This window comes from Bubalus kerabau, chromosome 6 (genome assembly GCF_029407905.1).
Source record: "Bubalus kerabau isolate K-KA32 ecotype Philippines breed swamp buffalo chromosome 6, PCC_UOA_SB_1v2, whole genome shotgun sequence".
Lineage (NCBI taxonomy): Eukaryota > Metazoa > Chordata > Mammalia > Artiodactyla > Bovidae > Bubalus > Bubalus kerabau.
In genome coordinates, this window is record NC_073629.1 from 27,197,117 (window position 1) to 27,216,444 (window position 19,328).

Consider the following 19,328-nt stretch of genomic DNA (forward strand, 5'->3'; position numbering starts at 1 on the left):
CTATACAGTCCATGGAATTCTCCAGGCTAGAATACTGAAGTGGGTAGCCTTTCCCTTCCCCAGGGGATCTTCCCAACCCAGGGATTGAACCCAGGTCTCCCACATTGCAGGCAGATTCTTTACCAGCTGAGCCACAAGGGAAGCCCAAGAATACTGGAGTGGGTAGCCTTTCCCTTCTCCAGTGGGTCTTCCCAACCCAGGAATCGAACCGGGGTCTCCCGCATTGCAGGCAGATTCTTTACCAACTGAGCTATGAGGGAAGCCCAACTAAGTAATGCTATAGCAATTTTTCACTCCTGGCTGTTGCCAATTTTTTTTTTCTTTCCATGTTAGCGGCTCTGGTTTCTGCCAGAATTTAACATTGACAGGGTGATGCTGCTTCTTTTCTGGAAGGAAAAAAGAAGCTTTATGTTATTAAGGGGAAAAGAAAAAATGAGAAGAAAGAAAAAATAGAGCCAGCGAGAGAGACAGTTACTCTATTACCTTGGGAATCACTGTAGTGCATGGCAACTGTATCAGTTGAAAGGACTGTAAAAATGGAATTCCCAATTCAGATGGAGGGACAGGGCCAGTGATAGTCAAAGCAACACAACGATGTACTGAAAGAAAAAGTCTTTTCGTAAGTTCCTAGAAGATTAATGAAAAGTGATGTATTTTTTTTCAGGTTTGACATGTTCAAATATTAATTCCACAAAATGACAAAAATTGCAAGTATCACGGATTCCTAGCCTAAGCATTCAGACCTAAGAAATATTTAAGTGCAGACCTTTTACATGTCAAGTTCTGTGTGAGGCATTTTCACCTATGCAGTGTTACACAATAGCTCACATCATTAATCCCATTTTACAGATGAGAAAACCGAGGCTCAGAGGGATCCATTAACTTGGCTAAGGTTGTATGGCTAGGAATGGGTGCATTCTATGGCTGCCTTCTCACTTTTGGCTCAGTGCCCTTTCTGTTATACTTTCTAGCTTGCCATTCATGATTGTCAGAAGGCAGAGTATGTGGGACAGTCAGTGACAGGAGGACAGAAAAGAAGATCCTGAAGGGGTGAGCAGAAAGCTGATCAGGATTTTGCCCCTTTCCCTACTTGAGCTCCTGCAATTTAGGTCAGTGATTGCTACCCGCATGGGTGTCGGTCTTACCAAGGTGCAGGAAGCCTCGGGTTCTGAGCCTTGCTCCTCCATGCATGGAACGCCACTGTGAACTCAATCAATCATACAACAATGGAAGAAACTGAGGCCTAGAGCGGACCAGGTACAACTTGGGTCCTATGATGGAGAACAACTCTCATGCCCTTTACTTCTCACCAGGCTGACTTCACCAGGAGCTGACAGTTAGCTAACTGAGGCTGAGTTTTTCAAGGTGGGTGGCAACTCCTATCTGTGGGGAAAACCTTAAGTAGATTCCTGTGGGCAGAGGCAAAGGCCAGGGCACAAGAAGGGCATTTTCTAGCCACACAATCTAGGCAGGTTAGTTGATTCCTCTGAGCATCAGTTTTCTCATCTGTAAAACGGGATTAGTTAATACCTATCACATGTGGTGTTGGAGAAGACTCTTGCGAGTCCCTTGGATTGCAAGGAGATCCAACCAGTCCATTCTAAAGGAGATCAGTCCTGGGTGTTCTTTGGAAGGAATGATGCTGAAGCTGAAACTCCCGTACTTTGGCCACCTCATGCGAAGAGCTGACTCATTGGAAAAGACTCTGATGCTGGGAGGGATTGGAGGCAGGAGGAGAAGGGGACGACAGAGGATGAGATGGCTGGATGGCATCACCGACTCGATGGACGTGAGTCTGAGTGAACTCTGGGAGTTGGTGATGGATAGGGAGGCCTGGCGTGCTGCGATTCATGGGGTCGCAAAGAGTCGGACACGACTGAGCGACCGAACTGAACTGATCACATAGTGACATGAGTTATTCTATAATACTGCATATGTGAAAGGAAAGGGGGTGAAGGAGGAGATGGGGACTAGGAGCTGGTGGCAGCAGAGAAAGAGCAACAGATGGGATTCCCAGGCCATCTTCTGGTTTCAGATATACCCTTGGGAAGAGCTACTTCTTCAAGTCCCTATCAGGGAGTAACTGACAATGAGTTCTGATTTTAAAACAAGAAGGGGGTGTGGGGGAGTGCTCAAAATAGGCCCCAAAGGGAGGAAGAAAGGGGGGGAAGGGACAGGAAGTTTGCTTTACCTGGGCTTTAGGTACAGGTGTACCCCTGACACAGATGACCTTTCATGGTCTCCTTGGCCCATAAAGCAGCCCAGGTGCCTACTCCCTTACTAAATAGTCACCTTTTCACCATAGTTTCAAACTGCATCCTCTTCCCTCCCCTCTTCAAATCTGTGAGTTTCCCCATATTCTGTATTCTGCTTGATTTCCTAATTAGCCAGCACTTGAGCCCACCGTGATCTGGGCTTGACTTCACCCAAACACCCAAGGTCACAGCCATGGACAGTGTTCAGCTCTCCCTTGACTCGGTCCTTCGGTGGCATGAGGTATGACCGGCCATTGGCATACCTGCTCGGAATTCTTTCCTTCCTTCTCTGATACCACGGTCTTGCCGGGATTTTCCCTCCCCACTTCGGAAGTTTCTTCCCAGTGAAGCCCTTCTCGGGGTTCTGTCACCAGCCCTTTCTCCTCACGCTGCTTCCACATCTCATACCCTGTCTGTATGCTGACAATCACTAATCTATCTCCGCCCCCAACTTCTCCCATAAGCTCCAGGCCAATTATCTAATTGCCTGAACATTCCCACCTGAAGGTCCTGCAGAAAACTCAAACTTGCATCCAAAGCTAAAATCATTGTTTTCTCCTTCACTGGTACTGTTGTTCATAGTGGTTGAGTGCACCAACATCCTTCCAGACCCACGGCTGGCCTCCGCATTCCACATCTAGTTACACAGTTCTGTCAGCTCTTCCTAAAACCTTGAATGAATTCACTGTAGCTGCTGGTGCCACAACTGAGAGCAGTGATTTTTCACCTGGATTAATGCAGTTCAGTTCATCTTCCAGCCTTGCCTGCACCCAGCCCCCGCTCTGCTAGAGTAATCTAAAATGCAAACATAGCAACACACTCTCCTGAATCAAGACTTTCAGGGGTTTCCCCGTGGTCCAGTGGCTAAGAATCTGCCTTGCAATGCATGGGACACAGGTTCGATCTCTGGTCTGGGAAGGTCCTACATGCCGCAGAGCAGCTAAGCTCATACGCCACAGTTACTGAAGCCTGAGCATCCCAGAGCCTGTGCTCCACAAGAAGAGAAGCCACGGCAATGAGAAGCCCATACAAAGGAACAGAGAGTGAGACCGTGTTCACCACAACTAGAGAAAGCCTGCATGCAGCAAGGGAGACCCGCCACAGCCAAAAAATAAAATAAATCTTGTGCCTCCCCCCTGCCAAACTTCTAGATGACCAAGTCCCAACTCCTTGACTGGATCTTCATGAGCTGGTGCTTGAGAACTCTCCCATCACTTCACCTTTCAGACACAGAACCACTGTGTTTCTTTGAATGGGTCTTACCATCCTGTCTAATTTTGCATATACTGTCCCCTCTGCTAAGAGCCCTCCCTACCTGATATATGCCTATTTATTTAAAAATTTTTAAATTTGGGTTTGCATCTCCTATGCAAAACCTTTCTTGACACCTTAGAAAATGTACCACTCCTTCCTCTATCTCTGTCATGAACTGCTATAATTTTACTTATTACATATAATAAAATGAATGATTTACATGCCCATGCCCTCTCCTACAAGTCCATGAATTTCCTAAGGTCAGGAATCAGTTCTTACTCATCTTTCTATTTCTTCAAAAAATACTGAATGGATAAAATTGAAACTGTAGCCGGTGCAGTGATTTAGAACATGTACACACTTTGGAGCCAGAAAGACTTAGGTTCAAATCTTGAGCAAATTCGTTTCCTTAAGCCTCAATTTCCTCAACTCTAAGAATGGGGACAATAATAGGAGAAACTCCATTATCTGACACAATTAGAGCTATCAGTTGATCAATTAACAGAAATGTTAGGTAAAGATGAGAATTATCAAAAGACATTTATGTATCTTAAAAATTTTCTTTTCACTTCAATCATATAGTATGTATTTGCTCAACAATCTCTTGACACAGGCCCAGGTCTATTATCTGGAGTCTCCTCTCTTTTTTGCATAAACTAAACCTATCTCCTCTTCTACAACTTTCAGGTTTGATTTCTTTAAAACGGAGTAAGAATTAACAGCAACAAAAACACCAACGTTTGTAAAGTCAATGGAGTATAGATCTTCCTATGCTTTTATGATTTATAAAAACATAAATCGCTTATAGTTGTATTGCCTGGACTTAAATTGATAGCACTAAAAAAAAAAAAAGAAAAAAAGGAATTTGCCTCTATCTAGTCTTTTCAGGGAATTCATCTTCCTTTTATCAACACATCTTTCTCTGGCACTCATATTTCATTGATTTACATCATTTATATAATGAAATATATTTCATTATATTATTCAATGAAATTATATAATCAAAGTAACCAGTACTGGTGGCACAAATACACTGGCAAACAGAACAGAGAGGACTCAGGTGAGCATTACTCCCCACCCCTAGTGAAGCCGAGCCAACCAGGCGTACAAGCCCCAAGCAGTGAGTGTATTAATCATGTCATTTTAGTTCTGGTTTTTGATGCTTTGACATCCAGAGCCTTGCTGACCCTGGAGACACTGCTCCTCCCAGGACTAACCAGTTCCTAGAGAAAGGAAGTCATTCCGATTTGCCTGTGAGCATGCTTTCCATCAGCTGGTAAAGAATCTGCCTGCAATGCAGGAGACCCCGGTTCGATTCCTGGGTTGGGAAGATCCCCTGGAGAAGGGAACAGCTACTCACTCCAGTATTCTGGCCTGGAGAATTCCATGGACTGTATAGTCCATGGGGTTGCAAAGAGTCGGACATGACTGATCAACTTTCATTTTTTCATTTTCACGCCTTATGTGTGCAAACCCCTCCTCCACTGAGCTCTTACACTCAGGACCACTGTTCCCTGCTCAGATCACCCCAAGGCCAGGAACCAGATGTGTTGGGGGGAGAAGGGGAATAGCTGGAGTATTAAATTAGGCATATGCCGACCACGACCTATTGAACAAGGAGCACAAATCACCCACATCGGGTCAGCAAGTTGCTCCCTCAGCATCTGAACCCCCACCCTGAGGAAGTGAAACCCAGGGTCATTTTGATTGAAGGCACAATTTCAATACACTTACACTAAGAAAGTTAAGTCATAAGATTTATTACTTACAGACCCCAGAAACCAGGGCTGGGGGCCCAGCGAGCCAGGGGAAGGGTAGTCCTGCGACGTCCAGGTGTCCAGTGAGCAGGAGATAGAGAGCAGGGTAACAAGCGCCCATTACTTATCAGGTGGCTGCGGTGGAGGCTGCAGGCTCAACTCAAAAGGGTTATTTTAAAAGGAGCCTGGGGAAAAGCAAAATGGGGACTTGGGGCAGCAACTGTAAGCTCAGGTCCTTATCTATACGTTCAGGCTTTGGCTGTGAGCAGCACTATTATCCTGTAAAATCTTAGGCGGCAACTCAAAATAGCTGTTTTCTCATCACACCTGATAACTAGGGACACTTGCTATGCCCCAGAATCTGCTGAAATTCTCCAAACTAGTCAATCTGAAGCCAGCTTACCCTGACTTGCCCGTTCCTTCCTGTGAAAACCAAAATAAGGGCTGCAGTCCATGCTTTTCTCTTGCTCCCTCTGCTGCCTGAGGGATGCTGGTGCTTCCCCGTATGGCCCCTGGGGTGTGGCGTGACCCCTTCTCTTGGGATCTGTGAGTGAAACAAGCTATCTTCTCAATGGTTGGCCCTGCTTCACCGAAATAAAACCTGTGTTTTGAAGTGGTGTGCTACACACTCTGGTCTGTGGGTAAGAGGACATGGGGTGGCTGCTAGCCGAAGATCCAGTTACATGAAGAGCACATAAGAAATCTTCAGAGGTCACCTCGGGTGACCTGAGGCTCTTGCCCAGGTGCGAGTGCATGCCTATGCATGCTCAGTCAAGTCTGACTCCTTGTGGCAAGAGTACTGGAGTGGGGCGCCCTTTCCTCTTCCAGGGGATCTTCCCACCCCAGGCACTGAACCCATGTCTCCTGCATCTCCTGCATTGGCAGGCAGATTCTTTACTGCTTGAACCACCTGGGAAGCCCTCGTGCCCTCGCCCAAGTGCACAGCACATCAAAGCATCCCAGTGTTGGTTAGCTATTGTCACAGTGGGAAGAGGTCCCTGCCCTCAGGCCACTTTCAGACAACCAGAGCATCTGTCAGGGGTTTCTCTTCTAGCCTACAGGGGCAGATAAAGGCTCCCTGTGAGACCTGACAGAGAAGCAGGAGTTGGAACAGGTGGAAAGAGGTTTCTGGATGAGCCAACAGCAGCTGCCAAACCCTCTAGGAAAGGATGTAAGTGGGAGGTTTTCTGCGCTAAGCACAATGCCTTGGCCACAGGAGTTATGTGAGCAAGTTTTTATTTTTCTTTTAATATAAACTGAGGCAGGTACAGGCTCAGCAAGAGGTGTGGGACTGCTGCAGACCAGCTCTGACTGTCAGTGTTTCGATGTGAGCAGAATCTTCCCTCTTCATGGAGAAGCATGCAGCGTTGGGCCATTTCCCACAGGACAGCGTCACTGTGCATTCATAAACCTCTAGTCCCTTCTATGGAGTTTCCCTGGTGGCTCAGTGGTAAAGAATTTGCCTGCCAATGCAGGATGTGGGTTCGATCCCTGGTCTGGGAAGATCTCCTGGAGAGGGAAATGGCAACCCACTCTAGTATTCTTGCCTGGGAAATCCCATGGACAGAGAAGCCTGGCGGGCTACAGTCCATGGAGTCAAAAAAGTCGGACATGACTTGGCAGCTAAAAACAAGTCCCTTCCATATGTCTGGACTGGGCCCAAGCCCCAGGCGAGGTTAGTTAACCAGGACACAGACCCAGCCTCTGAACACCTCACAAGTGAGGTGGTCCCTGCCCAAGACACAAATAGGGAAGGCTGGCCGAGGCTGAGCAGCTGCTCCTGGGGCCAGCAGGGAGGTGGGAGCCCCAGCACTCTCTCCTATCCTGGACTCAGAAGCCAGCAGCCTGGGGAAAGGATTGTTTTTACATAATACAGGGGCTAACACCTTCTGGACCTGTTTGGCTCCAGACTGGGTCATGAGTCAGAAAAGCTGTTCTGTTCCAGGCACGACATGGTCACAGAACTTGGGTGTGTTTCCTCATCCACAGAGAGGAACAGCCTCTAACTTCTCTCTTTCCTGACAAGGGTCCTATAAGGTCGTGAGAATGCAGGGAGAGACCTAGAGACCATCCTCAGCAGGGGGCCCCAGCCCTCACCTTCCTGCTTGGTGGAAATCTCACTATTAGTCCTGTTAAATCCATTTCTTCTTTTATCTTTGGTGAACATCTATAGCACGTTCACGGGATTCCAAGAGATGAGAAGGTGCTCAAGTGGCAAGGGAATTCAGCCACAGTCCCTTATGCAGAGGAGATGAAAGGGTAACAGAGGCCAAGATCAAGTTCCTCACACAACTTCAGTTTAAATTAAACTTCCTTTAATGAAATAAAAAACAAACGGTGCATTGCATAATATTTTGTGGTCACAGTATAAAACAATACAATTAGTTCATATAACATTGGATATGGACAAAAATACACAAGACCCTTTCTTTTGTCTACGGAAAATTCGGCAGATCTGTATGTGCCACGCTAAAAAAGAAAGAAAGTCAACTTTTTTCTCCTAGTGATCTGCACACAATAATTATCACTGAGAATTTGGTCAAACAGCGGAGGAGAACTTACCCAAATCCCAGTTCCCTTCTTCCTCTGTTGTCATCGGTGAAGGTTAAAAAAAAAAAAAGGGTTTTCTGAAAGTAGCAAGTTGTGTAGTATTGCTTATTATTCCTGCTAAAGAGGCTCAGTCTTTGGCTCACAGATGTCAGTGACAAAATCATGGCTGCAGGCAGTCTGCAAAGCAAGAAGCAAGAGCCACCAGGGAAAACAGACAAGGGTCTGGGCAGGAGAAGCCACTTTGACCAGGATCTTAGGGAAAGCCACATAGATAGGAGGGGAGAAAAGACACAAATAAATACATTTCTAAATTAAGATTTTAAATCCAGTTGGTGAGTCAGAGTTCCACTGTCCCATGAAAAATCTGAAAAGTTGTTAAAAAGTCAGAGCTGGCATTTTCTTTTTTTTAAAAAAGTGAAAAGTGTATGTAAACATTATAAAGTAAACAATGGAAAGTACTTCTCAGGCGTTTATCTGAATATAGCTTAGGCTCTTTCTGGGGATATTTTTATGATTAGAAGAAAAAAAACAAAGTCAAACTTTCTATCAAGGTTCTCTGTGTTAAGCAGTGCACTTTCATCCGTGTCAGTCGTGGCTGGGTCCTTGCCTTCATGCCAGCGCTTCTGCGGTAACCTTTTCCGGAAGAGCACTCAGCAGGGGGCCCCATTTGGTATAACAAGAGTACATCTCACACTCTGACCAGGACACATGTTCCAGCATGTTCATGTCCCTGGAAGGAAGGCGGTCCTTGGTACCATGCCCTGTGACTTCTCCCTACTTTGTACCAGCCCAGTGGATGGAGGGCAGGGCTCGGGGCACGGTAGATGCCGTAGAAGCCCCAGCCTTGAACTGCAACAGCAGTCTGAAAGGAGAAGGTCGAGTGTGTGAGCACGTGCCACCTTCACTGCCACCGGCTGTCTGCTGCGACCCATCCACGTTTTTACACACACCTGGGGCCCCCGGGTCACATCCAAAGCCAAGTATCCTTTCCTCCTTCTAAGGGCCTGTACTACAACAATCCTGAACCTTCTTTTAAGAGGCTGATCACTGTGAGGGCTCAAAGGGCACTGGCTGTTCTGAACGCAGCACCTGTGTCTATTTCCTGTTTGCACAATCACCTGTGACTCACCTCCTCTGAGACGGCACAGTTGGGAAACAGCATGTAGGAAATACCCAAATCTAGCGCTATCGCAGCCTCTTCCCCTTCCCCTGGCCGTTCGTGCTCTGGGAGAGCGGGCCTGCGGTACGTCTTCCCGCCACAGATGCTAGGCCCGGAATCCCTCTGTTCTGCTACCGTTAGTACAGAACCTAGTTTCAATCATATGAGGGGTCCCCTCAGTGGGCAAAACCAAAAGGAAAAATTTGTTGGCAATCTGCTGTCTGGGGGGTGACTTGGTGATATGTGCAAAATGAATCGTGGGCAACAGAGGAGAGAAGTAGAAGGGAAGATGGTGAGCTGGGAGCAGTCCAGCTCGTCTGGCCCATTGTGACAGAGAGCCGCACGTGAATGGCCATCATTTTGTATTACTTTATTGCTCAAAACAAATGATATCTTTTTTTTTCCCTTTTGGAAGACAAAGCAGTATTAGGTCTTTCAGGGTAAAAGCACGCAGAATGCAATGTGGGGATTGAGTCACCAGTGAGCCTCAGGAAACCCCACTGAGATGCTTCTGAAAGGCCAGCGCTGTGTGGGGGCAAGACACAGATCTTTTTGGGACCGCTGTCCTACTCCTGGTACGAGTGATCGGGCAAAGCGGACCACTCTCAGATCTACTTTGTAGGCTGTTCACACAGCAATAAATTGCTGGGTTTCCTTTGTGTTCCTAATAGGAAAGCAAACACACCACAAAGTATACCCTTTCTCACTAACCCCCCGCAGGGGATTTTTTAAAAGACTTGAAGGACTGACAAGGTGACAGAAAATGCATGGTTCTTCTGGGTAATTTCTGATTCTGTGAAGTCAGTCTTGCAAGCAGCAATTCGACCTCACATTAAAGAGCCCAAGTGGCTCGTGAAGGACATGGGGTGTCAGTGGTTCCCCCTGAAGACCCACAAGGCTTTAGCCTCTAACAAAGGGCGGGACAGGGAAGAGAGGTGGCTCCGTCCGCCTGACACACCCCTGCACCACTGACCCTCTGGCACAAACTGCAGAAATCGAACTTCCAGGATATCCCCCTTCTGTAATCTCTGGGGCCCCCTGAAGCATGGTAGCCTCGGAACTATGGGAGTGACTGTCTGTTCCTTTCCTTATCTCCGACCTCTTCTTCCTTGCAGGGCTTCTCACTGCCCTGGACAGAGGGGGCTGTGCATTTTTCTTCATACTCATTCTTAAGGCTAAGGTGGCAAGATAAGGTGCTTGGTGGAGAGCCAAATTCTCGATTCCAGGGCCATTTCAGCACTCGCACATAAAGCAAATATGAAAGAAGTGGAAAGGGGCAAAGAAGCAGAAAACCAAAACCAAAATACATTTGGGCTTGATAGGAAGTTACGGACTGCAGGTTTAGATTTTAAATGTAGCTAGCCTAAACCCCCTGGAAAATAGGGGGTGGGGAGGGTAGTAAAAGCCACACATTAGCCTTCAGCACTGGTCTGTGTTGTCCCTCGGCCGGGGTAGAGGGTCGCCTTTAGCAGCTCTCTTAGCACATCTTCCTCTGACTCGGAAGATGTACGGATCTCACCCGAGACAAAGAACTCTGAACGCCTTCACCCCTTTCTCACTGCAACCCCTCAAAACAAAAGGTAGAAACACACACAAGTCAGAGATCTATAAGCCAGTAGGAGAAAAAAATTAGAGGTTAACCATTAAAAAGCCGCCGTCAGGAAAACACACACTCGATTGTTCCATCAGAAAGTGCCGTGGGAAGAAGAGCCGTGTGCTGGTAAACATGTCTGCGCTCAGGACTTGACATGCAGAAAAGAGAGCGCCGAGTCCCACCTGAGATTAGAGAGGACTGGTTTTTAGTGTAACACACTTCGCGTTAAAAGATTGCTGTCCTCATCTCGCCCAAACCGCTCCTCGACCGTCCCTCGGTCTCGGCCTTTCTGGCACCAACTAGTCCATCTCCATGGACATGAGCCGGCGGCGCTCTCGCCGGGTCTCCTGGACTTCCTTCTTACAGCACCAGTGGGAGCTGCAGTACCCGATGAGGCAGGACAGGAGCCCGATGACAGTGGACAGGCCGATGCCAATCAGCAGCGGGTACTTGAAGGCGTTCAGCACTAGGAGGGAGAGATCAGAGGGATAGAAATCGTGATGCAAGTTGCAGGGTGTGGGGGGTGTTGGGGGGGGTGGGGATAGCTCAGGGAAGACCATCGCCTCCCTCCTCCACTGCCCAGGGTCTCCCCAGGAGTCTGACCTCACAGGTCTTGCACCTAGCACAGGGCTTGAGACAAGAGCAGCTCAGCCATAGGTGTCCAAAAATGAGCAAATATATCCCTACCCAATTCCATAGCAGGCAGGGTGGTGGTGGTGGGGAACCCAGAAAAAAAAAGATTTCCTTCGATATCTTTGAATGTCAACTTGCTTTTTAGGGTTTTGGCAGGAGATTGATTTTTAAAAGTCAGTATAAGGGCACCACACATTCAGCAGCAGATGCATCCTTTAAAAAAAAACCACATAAATCAATTCTATGCATCAGATAACTGAAGTGTACAAGGGGAGCTATTTTAAGTAACACTATAGTAAATTATCTAGCAAAGTGAATAATCACTCCCTGCTTGTTCAGTAAATCTGGATTTTCATGTGGAATGACTTCAAGCAAGACATTTCTAAGAGGCAAATATGGTATCACTAAGTTGCAGGAACACATGCAGTTCAGATCCTGCACCTACAAAGTCCCCGTCCCCCGAATTACGAGCAAACCTTGGGTGGAGGCTGGCACCATGGTTGTTTGCCCGACATTTAGCACAACAGCCCCACAAGAGATTATCATCCCATTTAACAAGAGAGGACACAAAGGATTAGAAAGACTAAGTCGTCTGTGGAAGAGCTGGGGCTCCAATTCCAGTCCCCACCAAACTGACACATCGTCAGGAAAACGCACTCGAAGGCTCCTACTTAATCCTTCCAGGCACCTGGACTTGAATTCTGTCCATGAGTTTTTTCAATTCACACTTACTCTGACACTTTCTGCAGAGAAGACAAGTTTTCCGTTAACCAAGGAAAATGTGCCCCCCACTGCAGGAGGCTAGAGAGCAGAAGGGTGGGGAGGGGGCCCCCTGGCCACTTAGTTAGGCTGACTGGCCGTCAGTGTGAGCCAACAAGGCGGGGAGCTCCCCCTCCCATCTCAGGGTTCTGTGAAGAACCCTCCCTGTGCGAGTGAATGGGAGGAGCCCCCTTTCACCAGAGGTAGGACCAGTAAGGGGCTTTCCCAGATGGCTCAGTGGGTAAAGAATCCACTTGCAATGCAGGAGACAAGGAGACTGGGGGTTCGATCCCTGGGTCAGGAAGATCCCCCAGAGGAGGAAATGGCAACCCACTCCAGTATGCTTGCCTGAAAAAGCCCATGGACAGAGAAGCCTGGTGTGCTGCAGTACATGGGTTCTCAAAGAGTCAGACACGACTGAGTGACTAGCACAGCACAGGACCAGTAGAAGAGTAAAAGGGGCAGGAACTCACTCACAGCCCTTCCAAGAGACCTTGACCCACTCTCTCGATGTTGTTCTCTGCCCTTGCCTGGCAGAATCCGTGCCAACCCTAGGATACAACAAAGTGACTATGTCTAGAATTTACAGAATGCATTGAAAATCTGTCCAGTAAGTTTAAAAAATCATTGCCCAGTAGTGCCTCCAACACACCTGGTACCTAAGCTGGGAAAACAGCAAGGGCTGAGTGTGCTCTTTCTGGGTACACGCCTGAGCCAGGCTAGAGAGAAAGCAAGCACATTCCTCAAGGGTGAGAACCTGGATCCCATCAGCGGTGGCAAAGCACACAGAGAAGCCATTCCCCAAACACTGAGAAGGTTATTTGTGTGTCATTCTTACCATCCATCTTCACAGTTATAAAGATGGGCTTGGACTGGATCTCTGCTTCCTTCTGCCAGGAACCTGTGGGTGACTTCACCCACGGAGTCACGGAGCAGTAGTAGTTGCCAAAGTCCTGATCCTCGGAGCCATGCACTTGTAGCAAGAATTCCAGCATGCTCATGCGCTCCAGGCTGAGGCTGCTCTTCCAGTCCCTCTGGGCCGTGTTCACAATCCCCTTCCGATCCAGTGACGACAGGAGGACGGGAGCCTTGTCCAGGCCAAAAGAGTGCACCGCAAACCAGGACACGTCAAAGGCCATGTCGTCTACGGATGACCAAGCCAAAACCCTGGGATCAGTGGCACAGGCAGAAGAAGTTCCAGGTATGGATAACACACCTCAGGTGGCGTTAGTGGTAAAGAACCCGCCTGCCTAATGCAGGAGACGTAAGAGACTCGGGTTTGATCCCTGGGTTGGGAAGATCCCCTGGAGAAGGGCACGGCAACCCACTCCAGTCTTTTTGCCTGGACAATCCCATGGACAGAAGAGCCTGGCAGGCTACGCTCCACAGTGTTGCAAAGAGTCGGACACAACTGAAGTGACTTAGCACACGTGCAGCCTGACTGGGGGCCAGCACGGCTCTGGGGACCTTAGGTGTGCCCGAATCCTCTCAACAACCATACGTGAAGGTGCGGTCACATTTTCTAATCTCTGGAGGGACCCATTAACCTTGTTTGAGATCACACAGCTGGGAGGTTGCAGAGCATGTGGCTTAACCCAGGAGTTCAACTGTAGAATCCACCCTTTTAACCAGGCCACTGCCACGACCCAGCTGAAGGAGCACAGCCCCAAAATGTCTCCTCTACAGAACTCGGGATGGAAAGCTGGTGTGTGGTGACATAGAATGCTCTCTCCCCCAAAGAAAGCAGGGCCCTTCAGCATTTTAGGCAGAAGAACCCAAGACTGGAAGGTCACTAGTCGTAAGCGACAATACGGACATAAAGTGAATTGTTCAAAGACTCTGTATGATTTCAATATCTTTAGATCATGAAGTTTTTGCACCTTGTTTTATGTCCCTGGATATGTTCCAGTATCTCCTAGTTTATAGTCTATGGGAACTTGAGTAGAATTTGTATTCTAGTGTTGTGTGAAAATTGTATAAATCTTATTTATGTTGAATTGGCTCAAAAAAAAAAGATACAAGCTTTCAGTTACAAGAAAATAAATACTAGTGATGTAGTATACACACGATGACGATAGCTAACACTGCTCCGTGATGTATAGGAACACTAAGAGAATAAATTCTAAGAGTTTTCATTACAGGGGAAAAAAACCACTTTTTTGTATCTATGTGAGATGATGGATGTCCACTAAACTTATTGTGATAATCATTTCATGATGTATATAAGTGAAATCATTATGCTGTGTACCTTAAACCTGTACAGGGATGTATGTCAATTTTATCTTAATAAAACTGGAGGGAAAAACGGAAAAAAAATAATAAAATGAATCGTACAAAATGGAGAGTTGTAAACAGTTTAGATTTTATCGTTGACTGTGATTTTTTTTTCCCCCCTGAAGTGCTTAAGTTCAAAACAAGAGGAAAAAAATGTCAAGCTGAGAAAATTGAACACGGTTTAACAGTCCCAGTGAGTAATGCTGTGGAATCGTAAAGTACTCTGCAAAATTAAGGTTCCAACAGCCTCAAATAAATTAATGTGGGCACAAGAGTAAGATGACTTTGGCACAAGTGGTAATTCTCATTGAACGTGGAAATAAGACTGCACATCCTAAGCCTCTGACCTCTTCTTCTGACAGTTACCAAGTGACACCAGCTGCGTCAGGTCCGAGAGTCACCCAGCAGGCAAGAAAGCGGGCCACAAACACTGCTTTATCTTCAATTCACTTGACAAGACTTTCTATACAAATGTTAAATGACACAATTTTTATTAAACAAAAAGTTAACATCCATTTGGTAAAAATACACTAATAACCTCAAAAAGCACATTATAAGGCAAATAAATCATATTCAGATGCTTACACAGAGAAAAAGAATGTAAGCAAAATTAAAAGCAAGAATTTTTTTCTTTTTTGTGGGAGGCCACGTCTCTCAGCTTGTGGGATATTAGTTCCCTAACCAGGGATAGAACCCTGCCGTGGTTAAGCACGGAGTCCTCACCACTGGACCACCAAGGAATTCCCCCAAAGTGAGAATTTCTACAAACTTGTTCAAATGATAATTCCTTTTCAACTCACAATAAAAACGTTAAGCGCCCAGTTGCTTTAGTCATGTCCGACTCAGCGATCCCGTGGATTGTAGCCTGCCAGGCTCCTCTGTCCATGGGATTCTCCAGGCAAGAATACTGTTAATGGCCACAGGCAAATCTCAACTCTACCTGTGATGTCAGCTCTCTACTCGGGCTAGAATCCTAGCTCTCATCAGCTGTGTGACCTGGGTGAGTCACTTAAGTTCACAGTGACTCAGTTTCCTTCTCTCTAAAAGGAAATTACAATAGCACCCATGGTTAGTCAGCTGTATAAAATGCTTAAAATAGCACCCGGAATGTAGTAAGTGCACAGTAAAAGGTGACCGCCATGAACATCCTTTTCTCCACAGTTCAACATACACACTCTGTACTAGGAGATGCTCTGACAGGAAGGGCGCTGCCGCCTGCAGCAGATGCTCCTGGCGCTCTGCCCTGACCAGCTGGAGCGCTGGGCCCCCAACTGCTCCAGGGGTCGGCTGCTAAGCTCTCACACCTGAGCCTTCTCCAGAGGACCGTCCTTAGCTGACAGAAGCCACCTCCAGGAGAGCCACCCCTGGAGGTGAAGAAACGCTACCCCTCCCCAGCCATTCACTGTGGACCATGACCAACGACTGGGGAGGGTAGGTATAAAAGCCTTAGCTCAACAAGGTCACTCACACTCTATGGTATAATCCATGCTCTGCAGCGACCCATAGGGAGTTACACTTGTTCTGAATTCAGATCTTTGCCTGGCTTCTTTCCTAGTTCTACCTTGATTCCCTCAGTCCCTCGTAGTTTCCTCCTGAGGGCACATCTTCGATTAATCACCCGCTCGCTTGTCTCAGGCTTTGCTTCTAGGGAATCTGACTTAAGACCCCGCCTCTAAAGAGCTGTGATCCTCTCCACCCCTCCCGCTGCGGTGGCACTCGGCCCACTTGGGCCACATGTCCTTTCCAGAAGAGAATTCCTTCACAGCCCATAGGAAACATGAGGAAAAACGAAACCACAACTTGTGTTTAATTATTCAGAATCTTCTACCCATGTAGTCCAAGAGTGCAAAGTTCTGGAAAATTGTGATGTGTAAGATAACAGCTACCTATAGCTTTTGCAATTACATTGCAATTACCTATAGCTTTTGCAATTACATTGGAGAGAAAGACTTATGTTAAGGGCACGATTGGTGACCCATTAATTTATGAGAAAGACATTGAAATGTTACATTTTTGTATATGTATAAATGAGCTTAAAATTTTTTTTTTAATTTTTTATAAACAGAAGGATTGTGGGGGAGGGACAGTTAGGGAGGATATATATACACACTGTTATATTTTAAATGGATAACCAACAAGAACCTAGGTGGCTCATGCTCAATCATGTCCAACTCTTTGCAACCCCAAGGACTGTAGCCCACTAGCCTCCTTTGTTTATGGGATTCTCTAGGCAAGAATATTGCAGTGGACCTACTATATAGTATAGGCAACACTGTTCAGTGTTATGTGGCAACCTGGAGAGAAGAGGAGTTTGGGAGAGAATGGATACATGTATACCTTTGGCTGAGTCCCTTCACTGCTCACCTGACACTATCACAACATTGCTTGTTAATTGGTTATACACCAAAACAAAATAAAAAGTTTAAAAAACATTTTTTTATAAATAAACTTTAGAGGCAAAAATAGTATTAAATCATTTCAACTTTTGCAAAGTACCTCCCTGCTCTCCCTTTCCTGGCAGCCTCCACAGGAGTGGTGGCTCCTTCCTGACCACAGAGGACAGAGCTGACGGATCTTTGTTTGGGATGGTTTTTTTTTTCCCTTTTCCTTTTCTTATGTTTTCCATAAACCCTTCTTTTTTTTTTTTTTTTTTATCTCTAAAGCTCAATCATATTTAGGTTCCTGACAAGAGTCAATTTTGGTATCAATCAACTCGGGCAGGGTTCAGTAAACTGTAGCCTGCAGGTCAAGCCAGCCCACCACCTGTTTTTGTAAATAAAGTTTCACTGGAACACAGCCAGGCCCATTTGTTTATTCTCTTTGGCTGCTTTCCCTTTACAACAGCAGAGTAGAGTAACTGCCTCAGAGATCATCTGACCCACAGAGTCAAAAAAAACTGAAAATACTCCCTACCTGGGTCCCTTACAGAGAGATTTGCTGACCCTGAGCTAGACACACCTGAACCTTCAGCCGGGGGCCATGCGGGAGTCAGACCTCAGTGGGTGGAGGCCTGGGCCTCTGCTCCTGTTGGTCATAGAAGATCAACTACAGCCCACCCTCAGTTTACGGACAGCTTGCCCTTAACATAAAATGAAGACCTGCTTCATTTCCACCCCAGGGCCACATGTCCAGTGGTCTCCACAAAGAACTCAGTGAGCTCTGCACAATTTGGCCTTTTCAAGGTGCAAATCTGTGTGAGGCATGGCTCTGCCTATGATGGAGAAGGCAGCACAAGACACCAGAGGTCAGAGCACGGGCAGCCCCTAGGCAGGGAGTCAGGGTCTCCACAGGCTCTGTAGGAGGCAGAGACACACCTGCATACATTTAATATTCTTTCAGACCCCGAGGATCTAAGTGAGAAGCACAGCACCTCATACTAAGGGGGCCAAGCAGAAAAGGTGTAAGGCTGCTGGCCCACAACTCTTGGGCATCCTGTTGGCCCTGCTAATATTTTCGGCAAAGAAAAGATTTACAAAGATTTCCTAAAAGTTTAAACTGCAATAGCATACCCTGGTTGCTTGCCACTCATTTACTCTGCTTTGTATTTCTCAAGTGTTAATCACTATCTGATACTACATATATGGTGATTTCTTTCTTGTCTGTTTAATAAACTAGGCTGCAAGCTCCATGAAAGCAGACGTAGAATATTTTGATCATGCCTCTCTATTCCCAGTATCTAGAACAGCATCTGTTTATAGGAGTTCAATAACTATTTGAAGGAATAAATGAAAGACAAAATGGAAGGGAGCTGGACTCTTCCAGTGGGTTGCAAACCAGCTTGAATTAGCCCCTGAAGTGGCCACTGGATCACCATGAGAACTTACATTCAAATGTCTAGCTGTGTTTTCAAACCATCTAACAGATAGCGGCATCCACTTTAACAAGTCCTCAGTAAATATCTCCTGAATACAAAGAACTGAGCTAGGCACTTTGGGAATAAATAGCCAATTCAATCCCTGACCTTCACATTTGTAACACAGTGGGGATGATATGAGAAACACTTAAAAAAGCAGTATGAGGAAGGGGAAAGGATGGAGAGAGGTACCTGGATCCAAGGCTGCTCCTTCGACAGTGATGATGCAAAACAATTTAATGAGATCTCCCCGGATGACCGACGGCGTGTCCGAATGCACAGAGGCATTGAATATAGGACCTGGAAGAAAGTAACATCACTTCATTTTCCTCTTTCACACTTTTATTTAAATCTCATTCTTGGTGCACAAATGTACATCTAAATGTGGGCTCCCTTTCCTTGGAACTGGGCTAGAAATCCACCAAACAGGTTTTTAAGTCCACAAAATAGGTTTTTAAGGATGTTTTTCTTCTCTTCAGAGAGACATGAATTAAGCTACTTCCAGCTGAGCTTCACCTTAAGATTCCAACACAGTCTCATTTCGAGACCACCCCACCTCCCATCCTGGTACAGTCGGAGATGTTTCTGACTCCACACAGTTCACTTCCAGGCCAGAGTGGCTCAGAGATCAGAGTGCTTGGGACTAAGTCAGGGACGCTTTTGGTCCCAACAGACTGAGTAGCTTCATTGTGCTGGGTGCTGGCAACGGGCCCTGCTGTTACGAGGCTGACATCCAGTAGGGAGATGGGCAAGCCAACAATGATGATGTTGCTACAAGGTTTGGCTGAAGGCGATTCCACTCTGCTGGGGGAAATGGAGGCAGCTTGGAAATTCCTTTTAAATACCACCCAGACAGGACCTGTCCTGCCTGCTTCACTGGAACTCTCCCTCAGTACCCAGTTTACTTTTATAAATGACCCCTTTACTTCTCCCAAAGGCCAGAAGATGGTTCTACACAAACCATGCTGACTCCTCACAGTATCACTGATTCACTGCAAGGCAGGGCTGTTTCAAGTTTGTAAGTTGTAAGGTAATGAGCATACGTATAGGCAAGAAAATATGAAGGGTAAAGTAAAAATAATTTAGGGCTAGACATTAGTAATATTTACCATATAGTCAGTTGGATGCATTTGGCTATAGGGATAATTATCACTGTGCTGTTTCATTATTAGGCACAAATAAATGACTTATTATATTAAAAAAAGGTAAGCCTTGTATGGAAGAAATCTGTGGCTCCAAC

The 19,328-nt window shown here is 46.5% G+C and overlaps 1 protein-coding gene and 1 long non-coding RNA gene across 2 annotated transcripts in view; both read right to left on the minus strand.

The window, feature by feature from the left end:
* Positions 1-191: 191 nt before the first annotated feature.
* LOC129656080 (uncharacterized) lies at positions 192-2,674 on the minus strand. Its single transcript, XR_008716173.1, has 3 exons — positions 2,519-2,674; positions 484-599; positions 192-386 (listed from the first exon to the last, which is right to left on the minus strand). It is a non-coding gene; the product is annotated as an uncharacterized LOC129656080 (long non-coding RNA).
* Positions 2,675-7,559: 4,885 nt separating this feature from the next.
* Positions 7,560-19,328, minus strand: part of PTGFRN (prostaglandin F2 receptor inhibitor) — an 81,829-nt gene continuing 70,060 nt past the window's right edge. Inside the window, exons 7-9 of the mRNA XM_055584620.1 lie at positions 18,281-18,388; positions 12,800-13,105; positions 7,560-11,035 (exon numbers count right to left, since the gene is read on the minus strand). Of these exons, the coding sequence (XP_055440595.1) occupies positions 10,869-11,035; positions 12,800-13,105; positions 18,281-18,388 (581 nt within the window). The 3' untranslated portion in view covers positions 7,560-10,868. The remainder of the gene's footprint in view (positions 11,036-12,799; positions 13,106-18,280; positions 18,389-19,328) is intronic.